Source organism: Loxodonta africana, chromosome 10 (assembly GCF_030014295.1).
Source record: "Loxodonta africana isolate mLoxAfr1 chromosome 10, mLoxAfr1.hap2, whole genome shotgun sequence".
In the NCBI taxonomy this organism is placed as follows: domain Eukaryota; kingdom Metazoa; phylum Chordata; class Mammalia; order Proboscidea; family Elephantidae; genus Loxodonta; species Loxodonta africana.
In genome coordinates, this window is record NC_087351.1 from 83,983,693 (window position 1) to 84,008,403 (window position 24,711).

Sequence of the window (24,711 nt, forward strand, 5' to 3'; positions counted from 1 at the left end):
GTTTCAAAATTATGCAATACATTCAGCAGAAAGGGCTCGTTTTTACTGAACTACTCTTCTTTAAGGCTCTTTGAAACCTTTTACGGCTTGTCTTCTCAGGATTCACAGTATCTTCTCTGTCCTTTCAGAGTGTCAAGTTTCCTTAAGTGAATGAAAAGTAGAAAGTGTTTCTATTCCAAAGCCCTGAGGAAAGCAGTATGCAGCACTATCTCTCTTACCTCATAGGTTAGAGGAATCATTAGCCTTGTCATCTCAACAGGTATTAAACCGTGACAGACCACAGAAGTAGGTAAGGAGCATCCTCTTCACATACTCAGCAGCCTCCTATTGGCCATGGGACACCCAGAAATGAATTTTGGCTGTGTACTGAGATAATTGCATCACATTTCATCTAACTTGATTTCTCGTGTCAAGAAACACTTTTTTCAGTATAATCCTTAAAAAAAAAGAAAACGCTTTCCAGAACAAGTGTTCCCAAAGGGTCATTCCCTCTGAATGTGCCACTGTAAATGTTACTTAGATCTGCTGATTTGTAATTTTCATCAAATTAAAATATTTTTTGCCTTTGTATCTGTCCTTATTTTTTCTGACCCCTTCCCCATTTCCTTCTGAGTCTCCAATTACACTCATATATCTGAGATTAATGGGGTTCTGTCCGTTTATTTTCAGCTATCTTTTACTCTATGCTTCAGTTTAGATAATTTCTATTAATGTCTTAAGTTCACTGCGAGTCTTTTGTTTTTGTTTTTTTCTTCCATAGTGTCTTAATCAGCTGTTAATCCAATCCAATAAAACTTTTACATCAGATATTGTAATTTTCAGACCCAGAAGTTGCATTTGGTTCTCTTTTTCTTTTATCTTCCGTTCCCTCCTCATTAGGTTCATATTGTCCTTTAAATTCTTGAACATATTTAATAATACCTTTTTTAAAAGTCCCCCATCTGCTAATTGCATCATCTCTGTCATTTGGGTCTCCTTTTAACTGATTATCTTCTGTTTTTGAATTACATTTTACTGCTTCCTCACATGTCTGATTATTTTTGATTGGATATCGGACATTGCAAATGTTTCATTGTTGAGTGTCTGGATTTTGTTACCTTCCTTAAAGAGTGTTGAGTTCTGTTTGGGCAGGCAGTCAAATTATGTACAGAACAGCTTGATTCTTCTGAGTCTCATTTTGTAAGCTTTATTAAGGTGTACCTAGAATAGCCTTTACTCTCTTGGTAATTCAGTGCTGCTACAAAGACACGACTTTTTTTTGCATGTGAATACCTGCATATTCAATAAGGTTTCTCTGCTCTGGATGGTTTCAAATGTCTTCTAACCCTCTGTGAGCTGTGAAAATTGTTTTAGCTTACAATTCCCTGCTAATCGTTCTTTCCCTAAAAGCTTTTCTTGGCTCAGCTTTTGAAATCTCACTCTAAGTGCATATGGCTTAGTATTTAGCCCAGGACTCAAAGGGACCTCAGTCCATGTTTCTGAATCTCTTTTGCTCTGTAGTTTTCTCTTCTTTGGTACTCTGTGCAGCAAATATCAGTTACTTCAGCCTTCCTGACCTCCTGTCTTCCTTGGTGAGACGACTATGCTGGCTTCCTCTTTCCTGTGCCATTGTCCCAAAAGTGCATCCAGGCGGAAAGCACTCATGATCATGTGGCTTACCTTGTTTGAGTTCTTTTTCTCAGAGATCGCTGTCATATGCTATCTGTAATATAGACTGTGTTATATAAAGTATCTGAACACAGTTGTTTTAGATATTTTGTCAGGTTTTCTAGTTATCATAGAAGGGCAAGTCCTGTATCAAGTATTCTGTCGTGGCTGGAAGTAGAAGTCCTAGGTGATTTTCATATATGACATCTCATGTAATATCCACAAACCCTTCTAGATACCAATTATCCCTATTTTACAGAATTGCCTCTTTTAGATTAATTAACATGCCCAAGATTATACAGTTAGTAAACAGTAGGGAAGTAGAACAGATTTCAGTGGTATGGTTAATCAAGTGTTCAGAGAAAGCATAAATGCACAGTGGAGCCCCAGGCCTCACCTTTGAGCCATACCTTCCCCTCTCTCAATCCCTTGGGATAAAAATATCCAGATCATCTCATGAGACAGTTCTGCTGTCATGTGTTACAATTATATTCAGAATCTTAGTACTTCAGTAAAGGAGGAAATGGCTCAGGGAAGTAAGGATTGATGGAACTATGGAACTATTTCTCCTTTTTCCCAATTTACTGAAAAAGTCCATTTTCCCATCTCAGAAACCTCTAGCAAACAAACTGCAAATGTGCCTTGGGTTGGAACAATTCTGTCATGAAGAAATTTTCAGTGGTGGATTTTTTTTTTCTTCTGTATTTGGATGGCACAACCTCAAGATAATTACCATCCCCTCACACTACAGTAAACACAGAAATAAAGTTCCCACCCAGCAGTTTGTTATTTGAAAGCTAGAGACCACCCTCATCTTAGGCTATGCACATGAATTATTATTCGGGAAATTATTTCCTGACTAAGACTTGTTTGTCAAGTCAGCACATAGGAGACTTAGAGGCTCTTTGTGAAGCAGTCCCTCAAAGCCCTGCCTTCATTAACTTGTAATATTAGTGAATGTTTGTTGCTTCCCTCGTTTTTCATTAGTGCTGTAAAAGCAGTTGAGATTTAGAGTCTTAGAAGAGATGTAAGACTTTCCACAAAGAAAATAAATCTTTCTCTATTTGGAATGTTTAAACTTTGTTAGGAGAAGGGATAAATAAAGCTAGCGTTGTTCGAATGCTTTGCATACGCAAGGGGCAGTTTGGAGTTCTAGAGACTGAGAATGAAGAAATGGAGTTCTAGAGACTATTTTTACTTTCTTAACTTTGAACTGTGTTATAGTGGAAGGTTTTACCTTTTGAGTGTTCCTGAGATACAGTTGGCAAAGAAAGTATATAAAAGACCCTGTTTAAGAGAACAGTACACTTTTTGCCTAGAGTCCACAAAATTTTAAATTCTAACCAACTCATTTATTAAGTATCTTTTATGGACTTTTACTTTCATATACATGGTTTCACTTCATCCTCATAACCGCAATAATATAGAGAATTAGCAAAATGAAGTGACTTGTTTGTGGTAATTTAGCAAATGATCCTACTGGTACTCAAATTCAGATATTCTTACTTCCAAGTTGGGAATACAGGTAATTTGCAAGTGCCTTGCAAAGTGAGAAGAAGGTAGGAGGTAGTAGTGGCTGACATCTCAGTACTACTCTTGCTCCATCTCTGTCTTTTTCTCTTATATTAGTGATTTTGAGAAGCCTGTAGCCCCAGGTGCATACACATGGACACTCACACATTTCTTGAACTGACACAGTATGCATTTGCCTGTTGTGGCAACGAGTAATACCATAAAAAAAAAAATTAGCCCCCTATTTAACCTTATCCGTAGTGAAATAAAGTAACCCATCTCCTGATCATGGCTAAAGGTATACTGAAAAAATGTTAGTAAATATCATAGATGCCGGAACAGGTAGAATTTTCCACTCAGGCAACTATTCTTCTCCAAATACCTTATTAGTTCACGAGTAAAGTAGTTAGTACCACAAGGACAGAAGCGTGCTTTGTGTTGAATGCGTGTCAGGGTTCCAGATGTGAATACCTATGCCTGTCTGTGCCTCTGAGCACTGGCCTCTGCATCTCTGGGCCCTGAAGCAGGGTTGCTTAGATGGGTGATCCTTCTGTATCAGACCCCAGCATGTTGTCTTGTTGTTAGGTGCCGTCCAGTTGATCCTATAGGACAGAGTAGAACTGCCCCAAAGGGTTTTCTAGGCTGTAAATCTTTGTGTGAGTAGATCGGCTTGTCTTTTCTCTCACGATTGGCTGTGGACTCAAACTGCCAACCTTTCATTTAACAGCCAAGCATATAAGCATTGTGCCACTAGGGCTTCTTAATTCCACCAGCGGGGCTTAAATGGATGGTTCCCGGTAACCAGGTGACTGTTAAATTTTTTCAAACTACGAATAGTGATAAGACCCAGAACATACCTGTGATTTTGCCTGGCATTTGATGTGTTCTATAATGGGAAGACATTTATAAACTGAATTTAAGTTGTCTTAGAGTTTAATCTCTGTGCATTTAGTTAATGAAATTATCTTTCTCTTTGTGTTTATAAATATTAAAAACTAGGAACTTCCCAAAAGTCAAATCGCATAGGCAGATTTTCTTTCATCTAGCTTTTTAAAACGAATCCTTTGTAACCAGGAAATAGCTATATAGAAGTCCATTTACTTTTTCCTGATTCAGATCCACATCACTCACACACACACACACACACACACACACTCACACCCTGTTATCACCCCAGGTGTAAACTACTTAAAAGCAAGATTTCAGCCAGACAACAAGTGAAGGATGATTATGGCTTTGACCATATTTGAAACAGCTTGTATAAGCTTATTAACCTGTTTGTGTTATCTTCAAATAGAAATGTTTAATATAGGATATTATCACTTACCTGTACCTTTTCAGGAAACCCTGGTGGCACAGTGGTTAAGATCTACAGCTGCTAACCAAAATGTCAGCAGTTCGAATCTGCCAGGTGCTCCTTGGAAACTCTGTGGGGCCATTCTACCCTGTCCTGTAGGGTCGCTGTGAGTCGGAATCCACTCAGCAGCAATGAATTTGGTTTGGTTTGGTACTTTTTCAAAGCAACGGAAGAGTATTCTTATCCCTCAAATATTCAGTGTCGTCTTTGCATATTAGAAATTCTACTTTCTATGCCTTAACGGAGAGTACTGACCTTATTAGTGGAGATATATGCCATGTACTGGTAATGATAATCAGGAAGACCCATATTACATCTGAAGTTACTTTTTAAGTTTTAAAGCTCATTACAAATATGAACTAGCATCATCTTTCCATGTCTGCCCTACGAGTATATATTCACTTTAGAAATTGCTCAATATCTATTCTCTTCAGCCCGAGAAAAGGAGAAGAAATTGCAAACTGCTGCAATTACTGTTTATATAATCAGTGCCCTTTGCTGACTCATAATGACCCTATAGGACAGTAGAGCGGCCCCATAGGGTTTCCAAGGCTGTAATATTTACAGAAACAGACTGCCACATCTTTCTCCCGTGGAGCCACTGGTGAGTTCTAACCACCAGCCTTTTGGTTAGCTAAGCAGTTTAACCACTGTACCACCAGGGCTACTAGGTACATAATATAGTAATGAAACCTGACTCAAACCAAAGCCAGACTCATTGCCATTGAGTTGATTCTGACTCATAGTGACCCTATAGGACAGAGTAGAACTGCCCTATAGGGTTCCTAACGGTTTCCGTAATTATTATGGATGCAGACTGCCACATCTTTGACCCGAGGAGCTGCTGGTGGGTTCAAACAGAGAGACCCTTTCAGTTAGCAGCCAAGCGCTTTAACCACTGTGCCACCAGGGCTCCTTAAACCTTACTAGGAAGGATGGAAAAAGAATGTTTGCTATATTTCCTGAAGACTTAAGCATTCGATGGTCTTATTACTGTATTTTTAATGACCCCGAAACCTTTTATGCAACAGAGTCCCTGTGTCAAGTGCAGAAAAGCTGTGTTCTGAGAACTTGATCCATTTTGCCTTCTAAAATAGCTGTGAATAGCTTCCAGTTCTTCATGATTGTCTTTTTATTAAACTTTGCATTTTGAAAATGCATCCATTGTCTTTCAAATAGTATGGCTTGTTCAAAATAAGATTGAAATCCGTTTGAATGACTTTAGTGACTATGAATGTTTGGCATTTTTGAGAGAGGAAAACTATTGTAACTCCTAGGAATCGTTTTGTATGTATTGCTGTTACTGCCATCAGGCTTTGGAAAGTGATTTAAACAAAACGAAAAACCACAGAACGTTCACTTACCACAGATGATACGTTTCTTTAGAATGGGTATAATTTTCTAATTTAATGTTTCATAGAACTTGTCGTTGTTTTGGCCCTAGTTTCAACTCTAAAATGATTGAAACTCTTTTCAGAGTGTTTAAAATTATCAGCAAAGCTCTGGGGCTTTCAAAGGTCCCCAGAAAAAGGTTGGGCAAGTAGCATACATTTTTTAAAAAATGAGGAATGCAGAGGAAACAGAAATGGCTAGAAGTGGAAAAACAAATTATCTCCAGGGTTGTCTTCCACATCTGTTTGCCTCTCTGTCAGTAGTCCTTTTTGAATTAGACAGACATGTAAAGAAAAATGTAATAAATGAACACGGATGACAGTCTTTTTTTTCTAGTTCATTAACTTTGCCTCAGATTGACTTTTAAGTACATGTCAAAGCTGACACATTCACTTTAAGTTTTAAAAAATGTACTAATCAATTCTACAGATATTTATAGCAAGGGTCCTTAACAATAGGTTAAGTTCTCCATACTCAAGACTTAAATTATTCCATTAATAGGTACTTGATATAGTAATATGTTGCTTTTCTGTGGTGGTGGTGGTCATTAACATTTAGAAGATGTTTTTCTTGGGGAGTTACATGTTGGTACATATTTTTGTAATTTTTAAAAATTAATGAATATATTCTTCTATTTTTAGCTTACTTTAAAACTTTTGCATTTATGTCTGCCTCAAAAATTGAGATCCTCTAACAAGCTCAAGGTTGAAACTGAGGGCTCTAGAGCATCTTTATAAATCTCTCTGCAAGTCACAATTGTGCTTATTCTTGGAGCAGTACCCAAAGGCAGTAGAGCTGCTGTATCAAGTCATCTGAGGGCATTTATTAAAAATAGATTCCCAGGCCCAGCCCAGTTCCGCCTCAGCAGCATTTCTGGGGGTGGGAATCTGCCTGTTAAGCTAGCTCCCCCAAGCGATGCTGTGCATGCTGAGTTTCGACAACTGCTTTTCGGTGCTGCTGGTTCTGTCCTGCAGCCTCATTCTCTAAAATCCAGTAAAGTGTTTGAGTCCTAAAAAAACGTGGTTGACGGAGCTTGAGTTTACCCAGAAGGAGTGCACCTCCATTCACTTTGCAGCTTGTAAATCCAGATACTTCCCTGTCAGTTGGGTACTTTATAACTCTCTGGTTTCCTGATATTTTGGTTACATTGATTCTGAAATTTTATTAATGATTAAGGGAGTAGAGGTTGGTTTTTTCCCTTAAGAATGGTGAGAACAGGATACACCCACGTCTTAAAATGGTTGTACGTTTGCTGTAGTACTTTGTTCTTCAGTGTTACCATCTTAAGTTACCACCTATTTGTTAAGAACAAAACAGTTCTCTTGTTTGAATCACAAGTATTAGAAAAGGGTGTTTTGTTTGTTTGTTTTGCTTTAGATGAAACTTTATAGCTCAAGTTAATTTCTCATACAAAAATTTATACGCGTATCGTTACATGACCCTAGTTGCTATCCCTACAGTGTGACAGCACGCTTCTCCTTTCCACCCCGGATTTCCTGTGTCCACTCAAGCAGCTCCTGTCCCTTTCTGCCTTCTGATTTCGGCTCCGGACAGGAGCTGCCCATTTAGTCTCATGTATCTACTTGAACTAAGCAGCACATTCTTCACGAGTATTAGTCTATGTTTTTTTTTTTTTTTTTAATTAATTTTTATTTAGCTTCAAGTGAACATTTACCATTCCAATCAGTCTGTCACATGTAGGTTTACATACATCTTACTCCCTTCTCCCACTTGCTCTCCCCCTATTGAGTCAGCCCTTTCAGTCTCTCGTTTCGTGCCAATTTTGCCATCTTCCCTCTCTCTCTATCTTCCCATCCCCCCTCCAGTCAAGAGTTGCCAACACACTCTCCAGTGTCCACCTGATTTAATTAGCTCACTCTTCATCAGCATCTCTCTTCCCCCCACTGACCAGTCCTTTTCATGCCTGATGAGTTGTCTTCGGGGATGGTTCCTGTCCTGTGCCATCAGAAGGTCTGGGGAGCGTTGTCTCTGGGATTCCTCTAGTCGCAGTCATACCATTAGGTATGGTCTTTTTATGAGAATTTGGGGTCTGTATCCCATTGTTCTCCTGCTCCCTCAGGAGTTGTCTGTTGTGCTCCCTGACAGGGCAGACATCGATTGTGGCCGGGCACCAACTCGTTCTTCTGGTCTCAGGATAATGTAGGTCTCTGGTTCATGTGGCCCTTTCTGTCTCTTGGGTTCTTAGTTGTCATGTGACCTTGGTGTTCTTCCTTTGCCTTTGCTCCAGGTGGGTTGAGACCAATTGATGTATCTTAGATGGCCGCTTGTTGGCATTTAGGACCCCAGGCGCCACAATTCAAAGTGGGATGCAGAATGTTTTCATAATAGAATTATTTTGCCCACTGACTTTGAAGTCCCCTCAAACCAAGTTCCCCAGACCCCAGCCCCTGCTCCGCTGACCTTTGAAGCTTTCATTTTATCCCGGATACCTCTTTGCTTTTAGTCCAGTCCAATTAGGCTGACCTTCCTTGTATTGAGTGTTGTCTTTCCCTTCACCCAAAGCAGTTCTTATCTACAGATTGATCAATAAAAAGCCCTCTCCCTCCCTCCCTCCCTCCCCCCTTTGTAACCACAAAAGTATGTGTTCTTCTCCGTTTTTTCTATTTCTCAAAATCTTATAATAGTGGTCTTATACAATATTTGTCCTTTTGCCTCTGACTCATTTCGCTCAGCATAATGCCTTCCAGATTCCTCCATGTTATGAAATGTTTCAGAGATTCGTCACTGTTCTTTATCGATGCGTAGTATTCCATTGTGTGAATATACCACAATTTATTTCCCCATTCATCCGTTGACGGACATCTTGGTTGCTTCCAGCTTTTTGCTATTGTAAACAGAGCTGCAATAAACATGGGTGTGCATATATCTGTTTGTGTGAAGGCTCTTGAATCTCTAGGGTATATTCCGAGGAGTGGGATTTCTGGGTTGTATGGTAGTTCTATTTCTAACTGTTTAAGATAATGCCAGATAGATCTCCAAAGTGGTTGTACCATTTTACAATCCCACCAGCAGTGTATGAGAGTTCCAGTCTCTCCACAGCCTCTCCAACATTTATTATTTTGTGTTTTTTGGATTAATGCCAGTCTAGTTGGTGTGAGATGGAATCTCATTGTAGTTTTAATTTGCATTTCTCTAATGGCTAATGATCGTGAGCATTTTCTCATGTATCTGTTGGCTGCGTGAATATCTTCTTTAGTGAAATGTGTGTTCATATCCTTTGCCCACTTCTTGATTGGGTTGTTTGTCTTTTTGTGGTTGAGTTTTGACAGAATCATGTAGATTTTAGAGATCAGGCGCTGGTCGGAGATGTCATAGCTGAAAATTCTTTCCCAGTCTGTAGGTGGTCTTTTTACTCTTTTGGTGAAGTCTTTAGATGAGCATAGGTGTTTGATTTTTAGGAGCTCCCAGTTATCTGGTTTCTCTTCATCATTTTTGGTAATGTTTTGTATTCTGTTTATGCCCTGTATTAGGGCTCCTAGGGTTGTCCCAATTTTTTCTTCCATGATCTTTATCGTTTTAGTCTTTATGTTTAGGTCTTTGATCCACTTGGAGTTAGTTTTTGTGCATGGTGTGAGGTATGGGTCCTGTTTCATTCTTTTGCAAATGGATATCCAGTAATGCCAGCACCATTTGTTAAAAAGACTATCATTTCCCCAATTAACTGACACTGGTCCTTTGTCAAATATCAGCTGCTCATACGTGGATGGATTTATATCTGGGTTCTCAGTTCTGTTCCACTGGTCTATGTGTCTGTTGTTGTACCAGTACCAGGCTGTTTTGACTACTGTAGCTGTATAATAGGTCCTGAAATCAGGTAGAGTGAGGCCTCCCACTTTCTTCTTCTTTTTCAGTAGTGCTTTGCTTATCCGGGGGTTCTTTCCCTTCCATATGAAATTAGTGATTTGTTTCTCTATCCCCTTAAAATATGACATTGGTATTTGGATTGGAAGTGCGTTATATGTATAGATGGCTTTTGGTAGAATAGACGTTTTTACTATGTTAAGTCTTCCTGTCCATGAGCAGGGTATGTTTTTCCACTTAAGTATGTCCTTTTGAATTTCTTGTAGCAGAGTTTTATAGTTTTCTTTGTATAGGTCTTTTACATCCTTGGTAAGATTTATTCCTAAGTATTTTATCTTCTTGGGGGCTACTGTGAATGGTATTGATTTGGTTATTTCCTCTTCGGTGTTCTTTTTGTTGATGTAGAGGAATCCAAGTGATTTTTGTATGTTTATTTTATAACCTGAGACTCTTCCAAACTCTTCTATTAGTTTCAGTAGTTTTCTGGAGGATTCCTTAGGGTTTTCCATGTATACGATCATGTCATCTGCAAATAGTGATAACTTTACTTCCTCCTTGCCAATCTGGATACCCTTTATTTCTTTGTCTAGCCTAATTGCCCTGGCTAGGACTTTAAGTACGATGTTGAATAAGAGCGGTGATAAAGGGCATCCTCGTCTGGTTCCCGTTCTCAAGGGAAATGCTTTCAAGTTCTCTCCATTTAGAGTGATATTGGCTGTTGGCTTTGCATAGATGCCCTTTATTATGTTGAGGAATTTTCCTTCAATTCCTATTTTGGTAAGAGTTTTTATCATAAATGGGTGTTGAACTTTGTCAAATGCCTTTTCTGCATCAATTGATAAGATCATGTGGTTTTTATCTTTTGTTTTATTTATGTGATGGATTACATTAATGGTTTTTCTGATATTAAACCAGCCTTGCATACCTGGTATAAATCCCACTTGATCAGGGTGAATTATTTTTTTGATGTGTTGTTGGATTCTATTGGCTAGAATTTTGTTGAGGATTTTTGCATCAATGTTCATGAGGGATATAGGTCTATAATTTTCTTTTTTTGTAATGTCTTTACCTGGTTTTGGTATCAGGGAGATGGTGGCTTCATAGAATGAGTTGGGTAGTATTCCGTCATTTTGTATGCTTTGGAATACCTTCAGAAGTAGTGGTGTTAACTCTTCTCTGAAAGTTTGGTAGAACTCTGCAGTGAAGCCGTCCGGGCCAGGGCTTCTTTTTGTTGGGAGTTTTTTGATTACCATTTCAATCTCTTTTTTTGTTATGGGTCTATTTAGTTTTTCTACTTCTGAATGTGTTAGTTTAGGTAGGTAGTGTTTTTCCAGGAATTCATCCATTTCCTCTAGGTTTTCAAATTTGTTAGAGTACAATTTTTCATAATAATCTGAAATGATTCTTTTAATTTCATTTGGTTCTGTTGTGATGTGGTCCTTCTCGTTTCTTATTCGGGTTATTTGTTTCCTGTATTTCTTTAGTCAGTCTAGCCAATGGTTTATCAATTTTGTTAATTTTTTCAAAGAACCAGCTTTTGGCTTTGTTAATTCTTTCAATTGTTTTTCTGTTCTCTAATTCATTGAGTTCAGCTCTAATTTTTATTATTTGTTTTCTTCTAGTGCTTGATGCATTCTTTTGTTGCTCAGTTTCTATTTGTTCAAGTTGTAGGGACAGTTCTCTGCTCTTGGCTCTTTCTTCTTTTTGTATGTGTGCATTTATCGATATAAATTGGCCTCTGAGCACTGCTTTTGCTGTGTCCCAGAGGTTTTGATAGGAAGTATTTTCATTCTCGTTGCTTTCTAAGAATTTCCTTATTCCTCCTTGATGTCTTCTATAACCCAGTCTTTTTTCAGGAGGGTATTGTTCATTTTCCAAGTATTTGATTTCTTTTCCCTAGTTTTTCTGTTATTGATTTCTAGCTTCATTGCCTTGTGGTCTGAGAAGATGCTTTGTAATGTTTCGATGTTTTGGATTCTGCAAAGGTTTGTTTTATGACCTAATATGTGGTCTATTCTAGAGAATGTTCCATGTGCGCTAGAAAAAAAGTATATTTTGCAGCAGTTGGGTGGAGAGTTCTGTATAAGTCAATGAGGTCAAGTTGGTTGATTGTTGTAAGTAGGTCTTCCGTGTCTCTGTTGAGCTTCTTACTGTATGTCCTGTCCTTCTCCGAAAGTGGTGTGTTGAAGTCTCCTGCTATAAATGTGGAGGTGTCTATCTCACTTTTCAATTCTGTTAAAATTTGATTTATGTATCTTGCAGCCCTGTCATTGGGTGCATAAATATTTAATATGGTTATGTCTTCCTGATCAATTGTCCCTTTTATCATTATATAGTGTCCTTCTTTATCCTTTGTGGTGGATTTAAGTCTAAAGTCTATTTTGTCAGAAATTAATATTGCTACTCCTCTTCTTTTTTGCTTATTATTTGCTTGATATATTTTTTTTCCATCCTTTGAGTTTTAGTTTGTGTCTCTAAGTCTAAGGTGTGTCTCTTGTAGGCAGCATATAGATGGCTCGTGTTTCTTTATCCAGTCCGTGACTCTCTGTCTCTTTATTGGTGCATTTAGTCCATTTACATTCAGCGTAATTATAGATAAATAAGTTTTTAGTGCTGTCATTTTGATGCCTTTTTATGTGTGTTGTTGACAATTTCATTTTTCCACATACTTTTTTGTACTGAGACGTTTTTCTTAGCAGCTTGTGAGATCCTCATTTTCATAATGGTTAACTTTATGTTTGTTGAGTCGTTACGTTTTTCTTGGCTTTTTTCTTGAGTTATGGAGTTGATATTCCTTTTTGTGGTTACCTTATTATTTACCCCTATTTTTCTAAGTAAAAACCTAACTTGTATTGTTCCATATCGCCTTGTATCACTCTCCATATGGCAGTTCAATGCCTCCTGTATTTAGTCCCTCTTTTTGATTGTTGTGATCATTTATCTATTGATTTCCATGAGTTCCTGTTATGTGTATTATTTTGTTTATTTATTTTTTAGAATTAATCTTAATTTGTTTGTTTTTGTGCTTTCCCTATTTGAGTTGCGTTGATATCAGGACGTTCTGTTTTGTGACCTTGTATTGTGCTGGTACCTGATATTATTGGTCATCAGGCCAAACAATCTCCTTTAGCATTTCTTGCAGTCTTGGTTTAGTTTTTGCAAATTCTCTAAACTTGTGTTTATCTGTAAATATCTTAATTTCTCCTTCATATTTCAGAGAGAGTTTTGCTGGATATATGATCCTTGGTTGGCAGTTTTTCTCCTTCAGTGCTCTGTATACGTCGTCCCATTCCCTTCTTGCCTGCATGGTTTCTGCTGAGTAGTCTGAACTTATTCTTATTGATTCTCCCTTGAAGGAAACCTTTCTTTTCTCCCTGGCTGCTTTTAAAATTTTCTGTTTATCTTTGGTTTTGGCAAGTTTGATGATAATATGTCTTGGTGTTTTTCTTTTTGGATCAATCTTAAATGGAGTTCGATGAGCATCTTGGATAGATATCCTTTCGTCTTTCATGATGTCAGGGAAGTTTTGTGTCAGGAGTTCTTCAACTATTTTCTCTGTGTTTTCTGTCCCCCCTCCCTGTTCTGGGACTCTAATCACTCGCAAGTTATCCTTCTTGATAGAGTCCCACATGATTCTTAGGGTTTCTTCATTTTTTTTAATTCTTTTATCTGATTTTTTTTCAGCTATGTTGGTGTTGATTCCCTGGTCCTTCAGAAGTCCCAGTCTGCATTCTAATTGCTCGAGTCTGCTCCTCTGACTTTCTATTGCGTTGTCTAATTCTGTAATTTTATTGTTAATCTTTGGGATTTCTACATGTTGTCTCTCTATGGATTCTTGCAACTTATTAATTTTTCCACTATGTTCTTGAATAATCTTTTTGAGTTCTTCAACAGTTTTATCAGTGTGTTCCTTGGCTTTTTCTGTAGTTATCCTAATTTCATTTGTGATATCTTTAAGCATTCTGTAAATTAGTTTTTTATATTCTGTATCTGATAATTCCAGGATTGTATCTTCATTTGGGAAAGATTTTGATTCTTTTGTTTGGGGGGTTGGAGAAGCTGTCATGGTCTGTTTCTTTATGTGGTTTGATATGGACTGCTGTCTCCGAGCCATCACTGGGAACCTAGATTTTCCAGCTAATCAGCTATAAAAAAATGCAGTCAGATCCCTATCTGTATTCTCCCTCTGGCTCAGGGTATTCGGATGTTAATGGAGCCGCCTGGGGAGGGTGTGGGAGGGATCAGAGAGCTAGGAGTGTAGCACCACAGAATATAGAGCTGATCCCCGCGTTCACGCTTCGCTCCCGTCCGCCAAAATCTCGGCAGGACGGCTCCCCGGCTGGGACACTTCTCTCCCCGCTCCGAGACCTGTCACTTCCTTCCGGGGACTTCTCCCTCCGGTGCGCCGCAGTGCTCGCGCGAACTGGGTGGGCCCGCCCCAGGGGTCTATTCGGGAGAATATAATTGGACCCTGTGCTCACGCCCCGCCCGCGCTTGCCCAAATCCCAGCGGGGCGGCTCCCCGGCTGGGACGCTGCTTTCCCCGCTCCAAGACCTGTCACTTCCTCCCAGGCTCTTCTCCCTCCGGTGCGCCGCACAGCTCGCGCGAACTGGGTGGGCATCGCCCACACGAACGGGTGGGCCCGCCTCTGGGGTCTATTCAGGGTAATATAATTGGACCCCGCGCTCACGCCCCGCCCGCGTGTGCCCAAATCCCAGCGTGACGGCTCCCCGGCTGGGACGCTGCTCTCCCCGCTCCAAGATCAGTCACTGCCTCCCGGGTGCTTCTCCCTCCGGCTGCGCCGCTACGCCGCCTGCGCCAACCAGCTGGACTCCCTCCCGGGATGGGTTTGGGGGGGTAGGGCTGGGCCCCTTGTCTGTGCCGTCTGCCCCCCTGGGCTCTGCCCCAGATCGGGCTCCGCAGTTCACCTGCCTGGTACGCTGGCTCCTAGTTCTGGAAACGGTCACTGTCTGCCCGTATTTGTTCGTTTTCCATCTCTAAGTCTGTGTTTGTTGTTCAGGGTTCGTAGATTGTTATGTATGTGATCGATTCACTTGTTTTTCCGAGTCTTTGTTGTAAGAGGGATCCGCGGTAGCGTCCACCTAGTCTGCCATCTTGGCCCCGCCTCCTAGTCTGTGTTTTGTAGTCCAGTCTAATCTTTGTCTGAAGAGTTGGCTTCCGGGATGGTTTTAGTTCTTGGTTAAGAGAGAGTCCAGGGGCCGTGTCTTCTGAAGATCCTCTAGTCTGAGAGAAAAGGGCTTCTTAACTTGGTACCTGTAGATGGAATTCAGGGGTCTGTGTACTTAGATAAGGAATAATTAGATCTCTATTTTCCCCGACCCCTTATTGAAATTTAGCATTTGCTTCAATTATGAATGTAGGCAGTAAGCTACAGTAGAATAAGCTGTACTTGTGGTCTTGTCACCAATAGAAATCACAGATATTTTTATGTCATGTTATCTGTTGTTACAGATATCTGAAAACACTGCTTATGCTTACCATTACTTCAAAATTATAGAAGTCATTAAACCGGATGCTAAATCTTGTTATAAATCTTGTGCTAGTATAGCATATATCTATGTTTTTTACTTCTGGTAATGGCATTTTTCAATATAATTGATTTCTGTTGAAATCTTAATGTGTTTTATTTTACACATTTGTAAATATTATTCTGAGAAGGGGCCCATAAGTTTCACTGTGCTGCTAAAAGGGACCAGGTACCAAAAAAGGGTTAAAAGCACCTCTACGGTATTCTTACCTAGGATCTTTTTATTCTAAGCCATTTCCTTTTTTTAAGGTTTTCCTCTTAAATGAATTATTTTTGCAAATCATATAGTTACTTCATCATTTTTATATATATGTATTTTTTACTGTAGCTGACTCCACTGGAACTCATTCTCTGTATACGACATACAAAGACTATGAAATCATGTTCCATGTTTCTACCATGCTGCCCTACACACCTAACAACAAGCAACAGGTGAGAGATACTTGTGTTCTCTGTGTTTTCACCCTCCTTTCATTTTCCTCAGAAGCCTAAGTGGCAAGTTTGTAAAATCTTGAACTAGAATCTAATGTTGCACCTGTCGCAGCAGCAGGAAGCTTTGTCCTTTGTGGAAGTAAGGAATAGCAAACGAGCTGAAAACAAATGAAGAGACACAAATTCTAGGTTAACAGCCAGCTGGATGGCTTTGTGAATTAATCATTTGCTTTTCACCCACGGGGATTGAGGTTTTCATGAAATCTGAAGAGAACAAGTTGAAATCATGGTGATTAGATGACTCTGCAGGGCTGCAAAGAACATATGAGTGGGTGAAGTTTCATCTCAAGAGGCCAGTGTACAGAAGCAGGAAAGTACTGATGCTTCATTTCAGATTTTAAAGGAGGTTCAGTATGCTGACTTGGAGAGAAATAAAAATAAATGTCATTGGGATCTCAAAATAATGTTCTTTCCTAATGTGTTCATCAGGATATAGCAAGGAACATGAATAACAATTGCGTGTGTGTACATTGTATACAGAGTTTCTTTTAGAAAGATCTGAAAGCACAATGCCTATTACTAAAATGTAGTTAGTGGTTGAGTTTCTGGGTGATGCAAATGGTTAAGCACTGGGCTACTAACTGAAATGTTGGCTGTTTGAACCCACCCAGAGGAGCTTTGGAAGAAAGACCTGGTGATCTGCTTTCTAAAGGTGACAGCCATGAAGACCCTATGTTGTGCAATTCTATGCTGGAACACATGGGTTCACCATGAGTTGAAATTGACTCATGGCAGCTGGCTTGGGTGTTTTGGTTTTGCTTTCTTGGTTTAGTAAGTGATTAGATGGTAAAATGCAGAAACTAAGAAGTGATGGATTGTTACAGAGCAAAATGGAAGCTGGTAGTATTGTTTTATAGAGTATGGTAGTTACTAGTTTTTTAAAAATATCTCAGGATAAATGATACAAAACTGAAATTTAGAAGAATCAGAGAGCTAACAAAACCTCCTTTCAATAGCTTTTACAAACATGAGCCAGTCCGGTTTTATTTCTGCCCTTAAAATGGGTATAGATTTTGTTACTGTCAGTTGTTGTGCTAATAGAGCACAGGCCAGCTGCAGACGTTAACCAAACACTGATTTAATCTAGCACTTCATCACTTTGGGCTTGATTAAATCACAGGTCTACCTAACAAAATTTTGCCTTTGGTTATTTTCATTACTTTTACCAGAGTAATCAGAAATAGGAAGCAAAGCAATGAATCAGCTATAAATTTGAAAAAAAAAAAAAAAAAAAACCTGTTTTAAGATAAACTTCCTGATCTGGACTTTGTTGAAGATTTTTTTAACGCAAATTCCAAGTTCTCGATTTCTCTGGGTAAAAAATATCATGCTAAGTAAAATATAATAGACTTCTTATTCTGACTAGTCAGTAGACAGAAATTTTTTTTTAATTGTACTTTAGATGAAGGTTTACAGAGCAAACTAGTTTCTCATTAAACAGTTAGTACACGTATGGTTTTATGACATTGGTTAACAACCCCATGACATGTGAACACTCTCCCTTCTCGACCTTGAGTTCTGTATTACCAGCTTTCCTGTCCCATCTTGCTTTCTAGTCCTTGCCCCTGGTCTGGTATGCCCCTTTAGTCTCGTTTTGTTTTATGGGCCATCGAATCTTTGGCTAAAGGGTGAACCTCAAGAGTGACTTCATTACTGAGCTGAAAGAGTGTCTGGGGCCGTATTCTCAGGGTTTCTCCAGTCTCTAGACAGAAATTTTTAGGAACATTAATGTGTCATCTTTAAAGGGGAAATAAAGGCTTATTCTAATTGATCACACAGAAGAGTGGGGAGATTTGTGGGGGAAAAAATGTAGTAATGAGATTTAGATTAATTGCCGTATTTCTAACTAAGTAGATTTACATGAGGCAGAGTGAGTTCGCATTTACATGGAACAATACCTAAATTATTTCATTTTAGAGTCCCTTATTAAGATATTAATATTTCACATTATGCCATATTTTGAAGAAAGGATCATATTGCAGGAAAAAGACAGATAATTTCCGCAGGAACGGCTTAGTAGATAGACATGCTGAATATTTGTCTAAGATTCTGATTAGATTAATAATCTTTGATTATCGCTGTATTCTGTATAATATTCAATACAGAATATCCTTTATTTCAGTAACATTTGCTTATATGTCATGTTTAGAAATAAAGTAAACTTCTACTTTAGAAAATAATTTGGGATGCTTTAAAAATTCTTAAATTTAAAGGACATTTCCCTAGCACTGTAACTCCCAATTCTCAACCCTAATCTAAAAGGTTGTTGTTTCTCCCAGCTGGCAGCTAGTACTGGATCATTGGTTTTACTGGCATGTAATTTGTGTGCCTTAATGTCACCAAACCAAACAAAAGCAAATCTAATAAGCCGATCCCAATTTATAGCGACCCCATAGGACAGTAGAACTGCCCCCATAGGGTTTCCAAGGAATGGCTGGTGGATTTGAACTGCTGACCTTTTGGTTAGCAGCCTGAATTCTTAACCACTGTGCCACCAGGGTGTCACCAGATAACTAAAAAAATAAACATGCGGGCTTAGTTCTAGTGGATAGTTTATATAAATATGCTGCGTTGAGTTATTTTCCTTCTTTTAAAAGGGTCCATATAATATGAGAAATACAAGTTTTGTTAGTTTTTCTGTATGCTTTTGAATTAAACTGTCTAATAAATGCATCCTGAAAGGCACTGGCCTCGGAGGATTTGGGGTGCCTGAATTTCGAGGCCCTCAGTCCAGAACACCATTTCATGTGAAACAGCAGGTGGTCTTCTTAAAGAGTGTTCACTGTAATTAAAGCAGCTACTTAAACTTGAAATTTAACCTGCTTTTGAATTGTTAAAACATTGCAGAATGCTATTAATTTCTACATTACCAGCTTGTGCCACAAAAAGTGTATCAGAAACTGCCTTAGCCGCATATCCTTTAAGTGAAGCCAGGTAATCCAGAACATAAATTGCATTGTAATTACTTTGACTGTTCTCGTCTCTAAAAATCTTCCCTATGGTAAGTTTCTTCCTTATAGGAAAATGAATCAAAGCGTTGTTCTAGAAACTGAGGATCTGGAGATGCTGGAGCTTGGCGTAATACGCCAGGTATTGGTTAGATCCATGTGAATGGGCTCTGCTTTTGTGCAAATTGCAGAATATCCGTTTTCATGTTCTTCCTTGAAGAAATGAAAAGAGAGGCTAAAATACTGAAAATAACTATGGATTACCTACCCTGATGTGCACTAATTAGTAATGAATATTTTAAATACGGTTACGTAAGGGAATAGGCGGGGGAGCAGAGAGTCATTTATGTTGTTTATTTGTTTTTTCTTTTAGCTCCTACGCAAGCGGCACATTGGAAATGATATCGTAACAATAGTTTTCCAAGAACCAGGAGCACAGCCATTCAGCCCGAAAAACATTCGTTCCCACTTTCAACATGTTTTCGTCATTGTCAGGGTTCACAACCCCTGCACGGACAGTGTCTGTTACAGGTATTGGTGCTACAACAGAGGGTCCCCATCCAGCTCTGCTTCCCCAACTGGAAATGGGACGTCTGTTACTGTTTATTTTTGTCTTTGCACTATGCAGGCAGATAGCCAAATTCACATGATGACATAACCTGATGGCATTGACATTCCTCAGACATGTTGGTTAGACACCTGCTGTTGCCATTTGCACTTCCTCCTTAGGTGATGCCCTTCATCCATACCATCTGGTTACCCACCAACTAATTACTCATAATGCTAATTATATTTTGCTTTTGGCATGGTGAGAGCAGAGAAGAGTGATCATAATAAATAGTTGAGAGGTTCATTTTAAAAAATTATTATTAGAAAGACCCAAAGCTACTGCAATCTTAGATGCATTTTATACCTTACTAAGCATTGATGGTAAAGCTGTTTCAGTGTCACTTGTTGACCTTGACTCATGATTATTAGAATTCAGGTATCTATCTACAGAGGCCTTTACAAGGTGTTGAAGAGGATAAGGACGTGATACTGGGTTGATAGGGACATAGTGCCAAGACAATATATGAAGATATTTTAGCATTTTTAAGATACTTGTAATATGAATCTCTCCTTTCAGAGAATGAAATTTTTAGCATATCTTTGCATCCCTAAAATTTTGAAGATTAGACTTCGTTAGCTTTGAATCGTTGTTACTGAAGTAACATAGCCACCTACACAGCGAGTGACCTACGCAAACTTATATTGGTTCGTGAGGCCCACAGCTGTCTAATTCTAGGGGTAATGCAAGTTAATAAGCAAGTGTAGTTCAGGGAACAAAACAAATGGTTACGTTGGACTTCTTCGACCCCTTCTCTAACTGCCGCTGTCCTTGTACGTGTCATAGGAGTTAACGTTTGTTGAACTCCTTTTATATATGCACCACTATTCTGGGTATTTTACATATGTTGCCTCAGTTAATCTTTAAAAAACCTGTGTGATAGGTACTGTTTTTATCCCTGTTTTCAGATGAGGAAATTTAAGCACAAGGGGGCAAGGTAACTTGCCTGAGGTGGGCTGGCTCAGACAAGGCAGAGTTTAGATTCGAGCTCAGTAAGTCTGATTCTAGAGCCCAGTCTCTGAACTGCCCTGCTGTGCTGCCTCTCTCACATGCTGTGTGAAGGGCGGGTGTTTGCAGCCCTTGCTTCTGACGTATGAGCCGTTCCAGAACTTCTTGGGTACTAAGCCTGTGTGAAAACCCAAGGCCCAGGGAGGTCTATAGTTTCCTAGCCTTGTGGGGTGGAAACTCCAACAGTGGAGACCTAAATCTGAAGCTTCTTCTCAAGGACTCAGTCTTCGAAAGCTGAGAATCAGTGCAGAACCTTTGACTGTAATTGGAATGGGTAACCATTTGCATTTAGAAAATACCCTGAGCAACTGAAATACGCTACATACTAGAGTCATGCAAAGAATTTCATGCTGCTTTGTGTATTTTTTTTTTTTTTTTATAGAAAGTTAAGCCCTTCTTGAGTGGGCACGAGGAAATGTGGGAAGTAGAAAGCTACGCAGCTTCTTTTAAAGAGAGAATCTTCTTTTCAGGCTTACGTGTAAATCGGTATTGTTCACTAGAAGTGTAATGCAAGCCACATATGTAATATAGATGGATGGTAAATAATAAAATATTCTAATGGCCAGATTTTTTTTAAAGTAAAAAGAAATAGGTAAAATTAATTTTAAGACTGTATGTAAGTTTCATTTACTCAGTATATGCAAATATTATCATTTCAACATGTAATCAGCAAATTTCTAATTTTTTTTTTTTTTTGTACTATTTGAACTCTGGAGCGCATTTTAGACTTAACAGCACATCTCAGTTAGAATGGAAAATTTTCATTGGCAGTACTTGACCTGTATTTAGGTTTTTAAAAATTTACAGTTGAAAACAGAAATTCATATACCAAAATTGTTCCAAATGTAATTTTTTTTAAGTTTTACAATAACTGAATCAGATGTTGGTTTTCAGGATTTAAATTCACTAAAATTAAATTTATTCCCTAGTTATACCAGCTACCTCTTGACTGCTCAGTAGCAACATGTGGCCAGCGACCACTGAATTGGATGGAATAAATCTAAACAGACTGATAAAGAGGAAAAGTCTGTTGGCCTTCAGTGCTTTGTTTAATGAGGAGGCGATATCCATTTTATTCTTAGAAACCCCTCTCTCCTCGAAAATCCTGATTTTTGTGTCTTTTTTTTTTTTAATCTGTTGCCTTGAGAGCCCATCTTTTTAACTGTCCCTGGTGTGACCCTAAACCAAGCCAGTTGCCACTGAGGTGATTCTGACTCATAGCGACCCCATATGTGTCAGAACAGAACTGTGCTCCATAGGATTTTCAATAAATGTGATCTTTAGTAAGTAGACTGTCAGGCCTTTCTTCGAAGGTGCCTCTGGGTAGACTCAAACTGCCAACCTTTTGGTTAGTAGCTGAGCAGTAAGCATAACTAGGCAAGGGGGGCTTTTGGAATGCTAGCCCATTAAGGTAACACTGTATAGAGTTAAAGGAAAGTGTATTCACTGTCAGCAGTCACACAGGGGTATCTTTAAGCCAGAAAGACAAATTTAGAGGTTATTGTTGTCCATTTATTTTTCACCAATTCTTTACCCAGCACTTAACTGTATATATACAAGTACCATTTTAGGCTCTGGGGATACAACAGTGAAACAAAACAGAAAAATCCCTACTCTCCTAGATTTTACTTCCTAGTTGATCCAGAGATGAGACCTGAAATCATGTGGAGTCCTCCTTGGGGACTGGAAAATCTATATAGGGAAAACAACTAATTTAGACTAATTACAGAGACAGAGATGAGTTAACCTTGAATAGTAATGTCATAAGCAAGAACTTGGAAATCAATCACTAAGTCCGTGTACTAAAACTTAGGCACGTAACTGATAATAGAGCCCTACAGTCTCTATTATTTTATTTATATAATTACAATAAGCTTAATTGTCTGGTCTCAATTGATAGAGCAGATTAGAAGCAATAAATCAAAAAGATAAAATAGCCATTAGTGTCAAGTGTATGCTGAAAATATCAGTAAGTGATTACTGGCAGAGATGATGCAGAAAAACTATTACCGTAAGAGATACAAATTCAATAAGCCTTGGCAGTCTAGGGTCATTTGGTTTGGGCACAAACAACTGAATAAACTTCAGTTACTCCTGAGGGCCTCACTTTGTAAAACCTCAGTGTAGACTGTCCCCACATTTCAACAACAAATGAGTGAACGGATCTAGTATTTATCATCAAAGGCTGCAGATATCACAAAAAAAGACAAATGTGTGCCTCGTGATGGACGGTCACAACCCCACCTATGAGTTACTCTTGCTTCCCTCTCCCAAAAAAAAAAGAATCTGGTCAAGCCTCTAGACAAGCCAATTTACAGGAAATTCAGAAGACAAGAGCATGTTTCTAGTTAGCAAAATTCACACTCAAGGCAACTCTAGAAGACAAATGGCCAATTTCTTCAACTAATAAATTTTAAGAAATAAAAGAGTAAGTGAGGGAGATGGAGGGGAATTTATTGATTTTTTTTTTTTTTTAATTTAAGATAGATTAATCAGTTGCAGTATGTGGACCTTATTTGGCTCCTAATTCAGACAAAAAGAGAACATGAGGACGTTATGAAAAACCACGTGCGGTGGAGTCAGTTCCAACTTACCACAACGTGTGTGAGAGCGGAACTGAGCTCCGCAGAGTTTTCAGTGGCTGGCTTTTCGGAAGTACATAACCAGGCCTTTCTGGGAAGACCACCAGCCTTTAGAAATTGAAACACTGACTACTTAATGTTGATGATATTAGACCATTACTGTTAATTTTCAAAGTAGTGTAGTAATAAGTCGTTATAATGTTGATTCCCGAGTCTTCCAGATGAATGTTAAATTGTGGTCAGTAACTTTGTTTAAAAAAAAATTTTTTTTTAGAAATATATGATAATTTCTCTCAAAGATTTCTACATTCAGTGGTTAAAATGTGATAAATGTTGAAAGGAGTTAGTATTATGTAGTACAAAAAGCACTTGGAATCAGAATAGATTGTTAAGCCTCTCAGATCCAAAAATCCTGTCTGTGCAGTGAAAGGTTGTTTGACGTCTACTTAAGATCCCGTAAGTATCCAGTGTAGGCAGGGGGTGTGCTATGTGTACATGAAATGGCTGGGCCCTTCTTCTTTCACTTTCTAGAATAGAATTTTTTAAATGTATAAGACTAGCTAAAAAGAAAAATCAAAGTAGATCAAGTGAAAGAAATTTCTTTCAGAACGTCTGTTCCGAACCATACTTAATCAGCATCTCTCTTGTCTAATGCAGCTGACCTCTCTGAGGCAAAATCTAAATAGGGTCGCTCTGCTGCTTAAAACCATCTAGGGTAAAGTCCAGACTTCCTTGCAAATTCTACCACATGGGGTCCTTCAGGCCTGGCTTCTCTTCTCTCATGCCTCTGCTGGCCCCTCTTCCAGTCCCGCACCCCCATCCCACCTCCCTTCTCTGCCACGTGGAGCTGTTTACAGCTCTCAGAACATACCATGCTCTGCCCTTCCTCTTTGCACATGCTCTAGGCTAGAATGCCTCTCCTCACACACAATCTCTTGCCCCTCCTTCCTCTGACAAATTGCTGCTCTTCTTTTCTCCAGGAAAGCTCCCCTGGCCTCCAAGACTAGATAAAGTATCTTTTCCTAAATGTTGCCATTAGTTCCCTATACCTTCCATTAGAGCAGTCAAACCACTGTATGTAGCTCCCACCAGAGTTTAGGCTCCTGGAGAGCTGATCCTGTGACATACTCATCCTTGATTCTCAATGCTAGCTCTGTATAGAAGGTGCTCAGTTAGTGAATTGGAAGCTCCCCAGGAAGACAGTGGTTGGCATGTGTTTGTTCTGCCACTGATGATCCCTGTCCTTTGCACAGGTCTCTGATCTTGGGAAAGCTCCCCAAGCCAGAAATCTGACCCAGGCTCCAAGAAGGGGAATCTTCCGTCCACCACTTTGATGCTTTCTGCTTCTCCCATTTGAGTTTTGTGTTGGGAACTGTTGCTTATTGCTGCTTCCATTGCACTTCCAAAATCAGAGTGTCTGTTCTTCTCAATTTCTTCCATCAAGACTTTGGTTTAGATGTCCCTGGAGCATTCTTATGTATCAACTTTAAATTGGCTTTGAGTATGAAGACCTGTTAGTTCATCTAAGGTCTTTCATTCCAACAAATGTTGTTGTTGTTAGATGCCATCCAGTGATCCCTTCTAATAATATGTCCAAAGTACTTGAGATGAAGTCTTGTCATCCTGCCTTCTAAGGAGCATTCTTCTTCCAAGACAGATTTGTTTGTTCTTCTGGCAGTCCACGGTATACTCAGTATTTTTTACCAATACCATAATTCAAAGGCATTTTCTTCTTCTGTCTTCCTTATTCATTGTCTAGCTCTCGCATGCATAATAAAAAAAAAATTGAAAATACT

General features: G+C 39.0%; 1 protein-coding gene across 37 annotated transcripts in view; it reads left to right on the forward strand.

Annotated features, from left to right (window-relative positions):
- SIPA1L1 (signal induced proliferation associated 1 like 1) overlaps window positions 1-24,711 on the forward strand; it is a 410,589-nt gene that overhangs the window by 309,848 nt on the left and 76,030 nt on the right. For all 37 annotated transcript variants that reach the window (XM_064292697.1, XM_064292696.1, XM_064292698.1 and 34 more), the window contains 2 exons: window positions 15,607-15,710; window positions 19,092-19,249. In XM_064292697.1, coding sequence (XP_064148767.1) covers window positions 15,607-15,710; window positions 19,092-19,249 — 262 coding nt within the window. The remainder of the gene's footprint in view (window positions 1-15,606; window positions 15,711-19,091; window positions 19,250-24,711) is intronic.